General features: G+C 39.0%; 1 protein-coding gene across 2 annotated transcripts in view; it reads left to right on the top strand.

Moving 5' to 3' along the window:
* TRIM28 (tripartite motif containing 28) overlaps positions 1-11,809 on the top strand; it is a 29,570-nt gene extending 17,761 nt beyond the window's left edge. The window contains exons 7-18 of one of the 2 annotated variants that reach the window (XM_034423134.2): positions 1,610-1,756; positions 1,952-2,066; positions 2,376-2,503; positions 2,648-2,785; positions 3,041-3,071; positions 3,440-3,476; positions 4,572-4,785; positions 6,082-6,392; positions 6,829-6,949; positions 8,115-8,189; positions 8,679-8,813; positions 10,312-11,809. In XM_034423134.2, coding sequence (XP_034279025.1) covers positions 1,610-1,756; positions 1,952-2,066; positions 2,376-2,503; positions 2,648-2,785; positions 3,041-3,071; positions 3,440-3,476; positions 4,572-4,785; positions 6,082-6,392; positions 6,829-6,949; positions 8,115-8,189; positions 8,679-8,813; positions 10,312-10,536 — 1,677 coding nt within the window. In that variant the 3' untranslated portion in view covers positions 10,537-11,809. The remainder of the gene's footprint in view (positions 1-1,609; positions 1,757-1,951; positions 2,067-2,375; positions 2,504-2,647; positions 2,786-3,040; positions 3,072-3,439; positions 3,477-4,571; positions 4,786-6,081; positions 6,393-6,828; positions 6,950-8,114; positions 8,190-8,678; positions 8,814-10,311) is intronic. The other variant, XM_034423135.3, reaches the window with a different exon arrangement.

Below are 11,809 nucleotides of genomic sequence, written 5' to 3'. Positions count from 1 at the left end.
TTTTTAGTATCTTTTTTGAAAAACTACATTCCAAATACCTTTGCTATATAATCTATTGTAAAGTACATTTCTTCTTGAGTTTGGGTTGACTTCTGTTGTGAATATATATAATTTCTTCCTGGTGTGGTTGTATATTCTCCCAATTTTGGTTTTCAATTTTTGTATTGTTGGCAAGGTTTCTCTCCCACCCACCCCCAATTCAAATACTGTTTCTTGTCGCTATTGTGATACTTTACGTTTACATTCTGAATAATTTCTAAGAAAAATATATGCGATTCCAATTCAGATTTTATTTTGGAATTCCCTGAATGTTTTGATTTATTTCCAGTAATTAAAAAAAGGTCTATCAATCACTTATGATAGATTATTCCTTTTTAAATACATTTCCATTATTTATTGTTATATAATTTGTCCATTGACAGCGGAATTACATAACATCTATATAATATTTTATTCCAATTATATATCTCTTAAATTAGAGCTTGGGCTAGAGTTTACTGATTCCCCACCCCCAATGAATCCATTGATCCATTTATCCAGTTTGTCACAATTTTTTATTGTTATTGTCTCAGTGTAGTGTTTCAGTTGCAATGTATAAGGACAGTCTAATAAATGATCTTGATTTTCTATGTATTTTTAAGTTCTTTTGTCTTTCTCAAGGTCCCTTTTTAAAAGATTGTTTTCTCCTCATTACTTGAAAATATATTAGCCATTATAAGTTCCTCCTTGGTTCTTGTTATGTCTTTAATCTGTTTCCTGCATCTGAAGATTTCAAACTAGCACAAGTGGTTAAATCTTCCTTACTGAAGTTCTCCTTAGAGTAAAACAGTATTTGACTGGTAATGCTAATGGTGAAATAACTTTACCTTACGGTGCATTGTTTCAGCATTTTCCCCCTTTCGTTTTTCTTTCATTCTCTTTAATTAAACAAATGGCTAGTGATCTGTCCTCCAGTGGGTACACAATCCCACAGCTAGATTTCAGTTCCCATTTCATGGCATAAGCCTCTTTTCTATGTATTACGTAATCTTTCCCTATGCAAGTAACTTTCTGAAAGTCAAAGAATTGGATATTCCCCTTCCTCAAACTCTTGGATGTAGATCTCCAGAATCCACATTGGATAATTGTGACATGCAAAACAAATGGAAGATTAAAATATCATAACCTTAATATTAGCTGACTACACAAAGCACTCTCTATTGAAAGTCTTTTCCATATTCAGGAATTCATCAAACTTTATTAGTCTCTCACCTCTTAATTAAGTCTTTGAAGACTTTTGATTTGGTGGTAAAATAAGGTATAAACTATCCCTAGTACCCGCAATCTACAGAAATGATATTTCTTTTTAGTTTGACGCATCATCTCTTGAATAGCCTACATTATATTCTGTGGCGTAACCTTTTGCCTTAATCCTTAACCTTAATCCTAGATATATATACTGTCTTCCTATTCTCAGAATCTGCTTTCAGCTAGAAAAAAAAGTTTGAGATTTATAAAGGACAAGATAGCACAGAACCATATACTATCACTGTAAAATTTCTAGGAAAGGATGCCTTATCTGCCTTGATTATGTGAATGTGCCTCCCACTTCTGTTTCGCTGTTTTCCAGAAAGTCACCGAAGGCCAACAAGAGAAACTGGAAAGGCAGCATTGGGCCATGACCAAACTGCAGCGTCACCAAGAACATATCCTGCGCTTTGCTAATTGGGCCTTGGAAAGTGACAACAACACTGCATTGCTGCTCTCAAAGAAACTGGTAAATGTCCCTCAGTTAATAACTGATTTGGGGGGAAAAATGAAGTTTAAGAATTAAGTGATCTGGCCTGCCTCTGATTTTCTATTTTCATGTATCTAATGGCAATGCAGGACATAAGTTATATTTTTGTTGTTTCACATATAATTGGTGTTTTGTCCCTCTTTTATCCTCTTCTCCCATTTTTTCTTGCTTTAGATTTATTTTCAACTGCACAGGGCTCTAAAGATGATTGTGGATCCAGTGGAACCTCATGGAGACATGAAGTTCCAGTGGGACTTAAATGCTTGGATCAAGAGTGCAGAGACGTTTGGTAAGTGATGGTGAAATTAAATTCTTCCTGTTCAAGAAGACGTTTGGGGGAAGGGGGAAAGAAAGGATAAGGATCAGCAAAGTTAGAGAATGTAGAAAATCCTGAGTTTTTCCAAAGCATTAATTGAAAGTTGATATTGTGGGACTGGAAATGCCAGCCAGAATCAGACCTTTATTTAATACGTTTTAAATTGTTTTTTTAATTTTGTACTGTATGTGTTCTGGCTTTTCACCGCCCTGAGTCCTTCCGGAGTAGGGCGGTATATAAATCTAAATAAACTGAAACTGAAACCTTTCTTCTTTTCCTCAGGCCAGATAGTGTCAGAACGGAGTGGTTTGCCGGTGACTGCCAATGCCCAAACACCCCAACAGCGGACTAACACTGCTTCTGCTGCATCAGGAGTGGCAGTCAGACAAGGTTCTGTCCCCCCTTCTCAGGTACTGGTTCTTGTTTGTGCAGTTTTCTCTCCAGTGACAGCCTGGTGCATCTGAACCAGCAGTTTCAGCTGGTCAACCCGTCTCTACTATCTGGGAGATGCTAACAGGGCAGTTACAGGCTTCGTGGTACACTTTTCTATGTAGGGTGTCCAACAGATGTCTCTGCAGACAAGCATAATGAATAAGGGAGCTTTGCTTCAGCCTGTGCTGCCTTCCAACAGCCAGCGGCAGGCCATCCCCGACTGCTATATCAATGATGCCAGTGCCTCTTCTGCTGGACAGGTGAGCAGAATACAGGACAAGGAAGAGTCCTTAATGCACGAGCATGCTTGGTAGTGCACTGATGAAACGAGATGGACGCTGGTGCCGATTCTTCCTAGAAGAGAATACATTAAATTGAAAAACTGCAGTCGGGGGCCCTGTTTTATACAAGGCCAAGAACAACTAAATATACATTACTAAAAGATGGTGAGGAATCAGTTTTGGACTTAGCCATGTATTGTATTTAATACGATATTTTTCTCACTTTTCTTTCAGCCAATGGACATTGGTGATGGCTTTGGAGTAGGTAAGAAATATGAAGGAGAAAGTAGTGTGTTAAACAAGAGTCTAGAGCAGGGGTGTCAAACTGGCGGCCCGTGGGACTGGATGCGTCATACACAGGCCACGCCCACCCCAGTTCTGCAAATGGGAAAAGTGTTGCGAAATGTCACGTGATAGCAACGTGACGCCACGAGTTTGACACCCATGGTCTAGAGCGAAGCTAGGGAAAGCCCATTCTTGGGTTGTCGTTTCACTTTGCTTGGTGGCTTGATAGAAGTAAAATGTCAGTTCTGGGCAAAAAAAAATCACAGTGCAATTTTTGTTGGGAGGATAGATGAGGGATTAATCATGAGCTTCTTGACGCTTGTTTCTTTTCTTTTTTTTTTACAACAGAAGGATCATATTCTGGTGAAGTGTCTGGAATGAAAAGGTAAGTCGTATTTATTTCTGTCTTGCTATGTTTTTTTTAAAGAGTGCTGGAATCCATCCTGCAATAGTTCCAGACATGTTGAGTATTGGGACTTAACATGCATTTTGTTTTTTTACTCTTAAGGATTCCTTCCGTTATGTGACAGAAAACAAGGTCTTGTCCTGCAGAAAATAGTTTGTTTGATTATGGATAGCAGTATTAGTATTTAGGGCCTTTATACTGAGAGTGAAATCTTAGAGCAGATTGGAGCTTGACATGGATTCATTGAACTGTTGAAGTTATTTTATTCTACCACATGTCTTATTCCATATCCTGTGGCTGTATTTACTAGAATGTAAGAAATGCCACTGAAGAAGCATTTGAACTATCTACAGAGAAGACTTAATTGTGCATTGGAAGGGTTTGGTCCCATCAACATGAACTTCACATGTGGAGATTGGCGAAAACCCTTTTTTCCCCTTTATGTCTGGGTTCATGAGTGATGGCAAATACTTCTTAATAATTTTTTTTATGACAACATTCCTTTTAGGTTTATAATACTCTTAGAATACTTTGTACAGAAAAGAGAGAAGATTAATTTATAAATGTTCATTTTTTTCCTGAAAGTAGATGTGGGGACAGCCATTGAAAATAGTAAATTGCATTGCCATGGAGTAAGTTGCATAAACGTTTTTTCCTTACTTGGCACAAACTACAGGAAAGAGTAATATATAAGATATGACTATTCTAAAGTTGAATCAACAAGATACCCTCCTTCTCCAAAAGGTAACAGTATTAAAAATGTTGTACTGCTGAACTTCATGCAACTGTACAATCAGAATCTACAACCAGCCTCCGTATAGAATTGGAAGCAGGGTTCTCTATGGAGAAATGCCTTATTAATAAGATAATTCGGAGTAGAGGACTTGTCTTAAACAAAAGGTTCCCAACTTGGAGATGCATTTTGGATTAGCTACTGTGAAATAAGTTTTAGTACTTGTCAAAGAATTGATAATGTTTTGGTATGGAGTTTAATTTAGCCCTGTGAATTAGGATTTCATTGTGCTAGAATTAACTCTGGCCTGTTAACCTAATATGATCCCTGCATGTTCCTAGAACCCGTGTCCAGGATGGAGAAACTGGTCTTGTGCGGAAAGTACCCCGGGTTAGTCTGGAGCGGCTGGATGTGGATTTGACATCAGATAACCAGCCACCTGTCTTCAAAGTCTTTCCGGGCAATTCCCGTGAAGATTACAATCTCATTGTGATTGAACAAGGAGGTCAGCAAGCTGCTACCCAACAAGCAGGGCTACTAAATGCTGCAGTGAAGGTCAGCATTGTTTTTTGTTTTCTTTTTAGAATAGTCTATTTCTGAGTAAGTTGGCAGAAAGCAGTCTTGGTTGCTTGATAGAAGTCTTAAAACTAATCTGGCTGTTATCTGTTGTATTCATTATGAAGTGCCAGCACCAGCTCTTGCAGTATGGAAGCGGGAATAGGCCACGAAGTTTGGAGCTGTGTGGGAGGGAGGGAGGGAGAATGAGGGAGAAAGGAAGCAGACATACGAGATCTTTTTAAAATTGTGCTAAGGGTGTTCTGGAATTTGATTTCTAGGATCACCAGGTAGCTTGAATTAAAATGAAAAGGGACGGGGAGTTATAATTGTCTAGAAGGAATAATTTCCTTGAGCTATAGCTGATCAAAGGACTTTTGGGGTTTCCGAGAAGTTTAGATAATTGTGATAGAATGTGTACCAACTCAATTGGTATCTCAACAGAGATACGGAGGATCCCGGATCTGCGCACCTTCCGCCGCGAGTTGAAGACGCTTTTATTTCATCAAGCGGGCCTCGCCTAAATTTTCTCCCTTTTAAATGAAAATTTTAAATTTTTAATTGTATTTTAAAATTATGGGTATTTTAAATTATGGATATAAATTCAGCCAAATTTATTTAATTTATTTTATTTGATTTTAAATTTTGTATATTTATGTGTTTTATTTCATGGCTGTACACCGCCCTGAGTCCTTCGGGAGTAGGGCGGTATAGAAATTCAATTAATAAATAAATTAATAAAAATTGTCTTACCCAAATTTGTGCAGCAAAGAGCTTTGCCAGGGAGAGGCCCAGATTAAGAAAATGTGAGGTCCTGAACTGGATGGTGAGGGAAAGTTGAGAGTGTAGCCTCAACTTCCTACAATACCTCAGGATATATCTAAATTAAATTCTGTCCATTAGGCAGAAATGGGTTTCTCTCTGGGTTTGGGCTTGACAACTATTTCACGCAGTAAGAATAGGATTTTGCAGTGATTCTGTAGTCTAGGTTCTCTTTAATTATCCATAAAGAAGAATGACAACAACAAACCATGAAAGTAGCATAGAGATCTTCTTGAGGGTAATAAAACTACCAAGTTCATGCCAGGGATGCAGTTTAAATTATCTGTCTTAATGAGTTTCCTTTTGCTGTTTTTTTTTTTCCTTTGACCTCCTCCTCCTCCTCCTTCTTCTTCTTTCTCCTCCTCCTCCTCCTCCTTTTTCTTTCTCCTCCTCCTCCTCCTCCTCCTCCTCCTCCTCCTCCTTCTTTTTTTGCCTATTTTTCTTATGCACTGTCACTTTCTCCTTGTCCTACAGGAGGAGCAGATGGAGGCAGCTATTGAGCATCCTACTTCTGCTGCAGATACTAAAGATACCAAGCCAGTTATCTTGCCCCAGGATGCCCTCCTTCCAGAAGGCTCTGCAGCCCCCCGGCTGATCTCCCCCAGTGGCAGCACCAGCTCTGCCATGGAAATGCAGTCTGTTCACAGCCATGATGGCACAGCTAATGGGGAGGAAAATGCTTGCTGCAGGATCTGCCTGAAAACTGGTGCTGTTGTCATGTGTGATAGTTGCAAAAAGTGCTACCATTTGGATTGTCACCTGCCTGCTCTTCAGGAAATCCCTGGGTACAGACTTTTGTATATGCAGTTTTCCTTGTTGTGGAAGGGTAGAAAATGTAGTTGCAGCAAATCTAGTGTTTTCATCCTTGTAACTATTCCAAAGCCAAAACCCCAGAAGATGAGCTGCAATGTCTGTGTCATTATCATTTGGTACAGTTCAGAGATGGTATTCAGCCAGGTCGGACCAGTTTCTCCTGAACCGGTAGCAGAAATCACGGGCAGGCCCACCCACCCTCCCTGGTTCTATGCCATCCTATTTAGGCGCACACGTGAACAAAGCGCATGTGCGGAAGGCAGGCGAACCGGTAGTAACATAAATGTGAAACCCATCGCTGGTACAGTTGCTATACCTATCTGCCTATAGATGCCCTGTGGCCTACCTTGCTGCTGTAAGTGATCTGTATATTTTAACATGCACTCATACATGCTTTTCATTTTGCAGCCAGGATTGGAAATGCCTGCTGTGTGCTGATCCAGTAATAGCCATTGGAGAAGATGGGACTGACTTGGCTGCAGTCTTCAAAGATGGAGAACCAAAAATGCTGTCAAATGTTGACCAGAAGGTTGGTCTAACTGAGAAGTGGAATGACACTGATTGCAGGGAAAATAGGATGCTCTAATGTTAAATGCACTCTTCAGAATTGGTTTGAGTCAATACAAGACATCAAATGACAGCCTGATGCTGTTCATATCTAGGGGCCTATTGGAGTATGATGGATGGATCAACTGAAGATTTAGAGTAGGCTGTGGTAGACTTCTCGTTAGACTCTTTACCCACACACATTCCATAGAACAAGGCAGGACTTAATGGAATTTGCCCATAATAGAGTGCATTTTAGTTGTAGAGCAGGAGTGGGCAATTTCCCAAGGGGCAACATGAGAAACGGGGGCTGTTGTGGAGGGCTGAACCAATAGGCTGAACTTAATACTGCTCAATATTAATGTTATGGTTGGAGTTGGTTCATTTGATTTCTAATTCCCAATTGACCTCATGCATGCTGGACAGGGGTAACCAAAGGCCTGGGCTGTAAAATGTCCGGGTCTGCTGTAGAGTGACAAAGGTCAATTTTTTTGCTTTGAATTTCATAATCAAATGGGACCGTGAAACATTGGCAAGAAAGAAAATAAGTTAAAGAGAATAGAAACTGGGAGATGATGGGTTTTAGTCTATCTAGCCAGTTGGGGGTAGTCATTCTCAACCGTAGAAAGTAGGCAGTACAAACTGTTTCTGGAAATTTTGCCAAAGAACTGCAGGGTCAGCCCAGAAAATTGCCAGATGTCAAGAACGGCTTAAAGATGCAACTATCAGCTCCCATTCGCAAATTATTTTAAATATTGGATAGCAAATGTGAATGTAGGATTTCTACATCATATAGAAAGGAAGCTTGTAAAATTCTCTGATTAAGTCCTGGCTAATATATTGCTCATAATTTATTTCTTAACTAAAATGTTATAAAAGCCATGAAGAAAAGGAGAAATTTCTGATAAATCTGTAGGTCTCCTTGTAGTGTCTCTGAGGTAGAAAGACTGTAAAAGTCAAGCAAGTCAGCGCTTTCAAAATAACTTAGGGTGGAGGCTTGTTTTGATTTTTGTTTATCCTTTTGGTTTATTTAATTCATCTGGCAATTGTGTCTGGTTATAAGGAAGTGTATAATATAATGTGATCTCCATTCATTGGTAAGACCAGATGTTTCTCAATAATCTAGCTTTGCATCTTGTTTTCTACAGAGATGTGAACGAGTTCTCCTTGAGCTACTTTGTTCTGAACCATGCAGGCCTCTTCACCGGCTTTCCAATGCTCCAGTGAGTTTTTCCCATTGAGTTGTATTTTATGAGCCAGAAAGGTAAATTTAAATAACTTGGATTGTAGCACAATTTATGTAGGTGAAAAATTAACAGGTGCTTTGCAATTATTAATTATTCTTCTTAGTGCCAAACAATTCTTAATGAAGAAATCTAATTTTGGGCTTTTAAACTTTGACTCCTTCTGTCCTTTTGGTCTGCTCTTACTAATCAACATATTTATATATTGTATGAAGTTTACAGTAATATAAGCATTATGGGATATTTTATAAACATGTCTATTAAAAATAGCAATGTGTTAAGAGTGATTGTTACTAATAAAACACTTTTGTTTTTAATAGAGCCATTTACAACCATCTTCACAAATTACCATTACAACTTTTTGAGAAAAGTTAGCTTTGGGCTACTAAAATGCATATGATTAGAACACGTTTTGATAGAAGATTTAGGATAAAACCATAAAATTTTCCTTTCTGGTTTATTTTCCAGGAGGGGCAGAATACAATTGACTTGACTTTGATAAGAGCAAAGCTACAGCGGAAGCTGTCACCACCCTATGCATCTCCTGATGAATTCGCAGATGATGTTTGGAAGATGTTCAGGCAGTTTAACAAGCTGACTGAGGTGAGGCTTTCTTCTGATTGGAAGAACAAGGACAAAAATCTTATATCATAAAATTAAAGGGAGAAACTGGCAAGCTGTAAGCCAAACATCCTTCACAGGTGTCTGGGGGGTGAGATAGAACAACTAGGCAATCACTTAGTGCATTGTAATGGTATTGCATGATTCCTGTGTTGAAAGGCTTCTATGGTTGCCAGTTGCTTTCCAAATCTAATTTAAGATGTGTTGAGACTATCTGAAGGATAGCCTATTATATTATGAGCTTGTCTGGATGTTAAGGAAGGAAGGCTCTTAGAAACTTTTATAGGCCACTGGCCCATTAATTAGGCACACATTTATGTGTAACATATTTATTGGTTATATGCTGCCCTTCTCCGGAGACTCAGGGCAGTTTACAATGCGTTAAGCAATAGCCTTCGTACTTTTGTATATGCCTGCTTAGTAGGGTTTTGGCCCCCCCCCCCCGCCCCAAGCGGTGTTCTTTTTTATACAAAGTCAGCTTATTGCCCCCACAAACCGGGTCCTCATTTTACCTATCTTGAAAGGATGGAAGGCTGAGTCAACCTTGAGCCTGGGGAGATTTGAACTTGCAGTAATTGCAGGCAGCTGGTGCTATTTAACAGGACTTTAGACTGCTGCGCCACCAAGGCATATATCCATATGTAAAGTACTTTACCGAGAATTGCATAATGTCCCCCCCACCTCCGACTTAGAGAAGATCCAATACCTTCCCAATCATTTTTTAAAAATCCCTGTTTACATTTTTGTGCTTAAATCCCTATTACATTTTGTAATGTAAATTATTTTGTAATTTATCTTTTTATTTGTTGGCCACTCAGTTGAATATAATCTGAAAGAATTAAAATATCATACACCACTGCATCTGTTTACAAGGAGCTACTTCTGGCAGTAGCCACAGCTGCTGATTTTGATGTAATACGTGTTACATACTTGATAATTTATGAGATCCGGGAACATGTGGCATATTCCACTTGCACTGATCTTGGCTGGTGGTATCAGTTGGGCAGGATTCCAAAATAAATAAATAAATAAAATAAATAATTTTATTTCTATACCGCCCTTCTCCCAAAGGACTCAGGGCAGTGTACAGCCTATTAAAAACACAAAGACCGACATCAGTTAAAATTAATTAAAATTATTACATAATTTCGGCTCAAATTTAAAACCCCCAAAATTTAAAACCCCCAATTTAAAAATCATTACGTTGATAGCCCGGCTTGGTGGAACAGCAGGGTCTTGAGGGCACAGCGAAATACCCAGAGGTCGGAGATCTTACACATTTCCGGGGGCAGTTCATTCCACAGGGCAGGGGCTCCCACAGAGAAGGCCCTCCCCCTGGGCGTCGCCAGCCGACATAACTTGGCTGATGGCACCCTGAGGAGACTCTCTCTGTGGGAGCAATTGGCCGGTGGGAGGTGTTGGTGGCAGAAGTCGGTCTCAAAAAGTTTTATTCCCCCTCGTTTTTTGTTTTTCTTTTTAGGATAAGGAGGATGTTCAGTCCATCATTGTTCTGCAACGCTTCTTTGAAGCCAAACTGAGTGCTGCCTTTGGTGACCGGAAATTTTCAGCATTGCGTGAGCCAATCAACATTGATGAACCACAAAAAGAAAACACTCTTGCTTCCCATGTTTCCCCGGTCACTGATCCGGGTGAGGCCATGTCTTCTAAGGCTGATAGCAGTGGGGATGAGGGAATGGCAAGCTAAACGGTTACTTTTTCAATGGACCACCATTCCATGGAGATGAAATGAGGGAGATGCCCATTTTAACCTACTCTCACCTATCTCCCTCCATTCTTTTGGTCCCCTTTGTCCTTTTCTGCACCTCTCTGCTTTTTTGGGGAGAGTTATTGTAGATCTTAACTGGTTAGATCAGTGTTTCTCAACCTCAGCAACTTCCCAGCTAGCATGGTACTGGGGAATTCTGGGAATTAAAAGTCTACACATCTGAAAGTTGCTGAAGTTGAGAAATACTGGCTTAGATAATGTTATAAATGGTCTGAACAGTTTTTTCTTGATAAATTTTATCCCTTGTTCTCACAGAGATACTTCGTGGTTTTCTTTTCTTTTTTTTTTTGTATTAAAAGGATAATTAATCTGAAGTAATCTAGAAGTCTATATATCATGTTTTCTGTTTGATTTTTTTCGCCAAGTCCTAATGGGAACAATATAGAGGTTCCCTTTATTAACACTTTCTCAAATTTTCACCAATAAAAAAAAAAAAACTGGTGTTGAATATCTCCATTTAAAGTTGCTTCTCCTTAAAATGACTACTTAGATTAAACGTTATACAGATTTGAACGTCTTCCCATTTTTTGTTTGACAGATTTTATGCCCTTGTTCTGATTTTTTTGTTTTGATATGGTAATAGCAATTAATAAAATTGAGAGCTAATTAATGCTCTCCAATTTGACTCCTTTTTGCTCCTAGTGGGAACAATATAGAGATTCATCTTTTTAAAACCACTGAGGAAGAAGCTGTTATTGAATCCCCCAATAAGAAATAACTGCCCCTTCAAATATACTGGACTGCTCTTGATGAATTGTTTTGAGAATCAAGATCAGTCTTAATATCTGTTTCATAAGAAGATAAAGAACATCATGTTTTGGCATAATCTGTAAACTTCCTAATTGTGGTACCAGCCTAGGTGGACAACTGACAAAAGCAACAGTTGGTTCGCCATGTCAGCTTTCTTCACAAGTGGTAATTGCTTTTTCTGAAAATGGGATTTCTTGCTTTTGATTTTGTTTGCTCAGGAGAAGAGGAGTTGTGTCTGTTTCCATAGGTCAGGGTAGTTGTAGATTTTTTAAGCCCACATGTTCCTTCCGTGTAGCTCTTTCTGGCTCTACATTTCTTCAAAAGCTTTCTGGCCCAGTAGTTTATTGTCCCAAGAGACATTTTCATGGAGATGTGCTTTGTTTTGCTTATGTATAGACTTGGCTTCTTTCATGTTCAAAAAATAAATGATGTTTACAACTTC

The sequence above is a fragment of the Pantherophis guttatus genome, chromosome 4 (assembly GCF_059756535.1).
Source record: "Pantherophis guttatus breed Tessera chromosome 4, ASM5975653v1, whole genome shotgun sequence".
NCBI lineage: Eukaryota > Metazoa > Chordata > Lepidosauria > Squamata > Colubridae > Pantherophis > Pantherophis guttatus.
The sequence above is the reverse complement of the archived record's forward strand: the minus strand, read 5'-3'. Positions and strand labels throughout refer to the sequence as shown.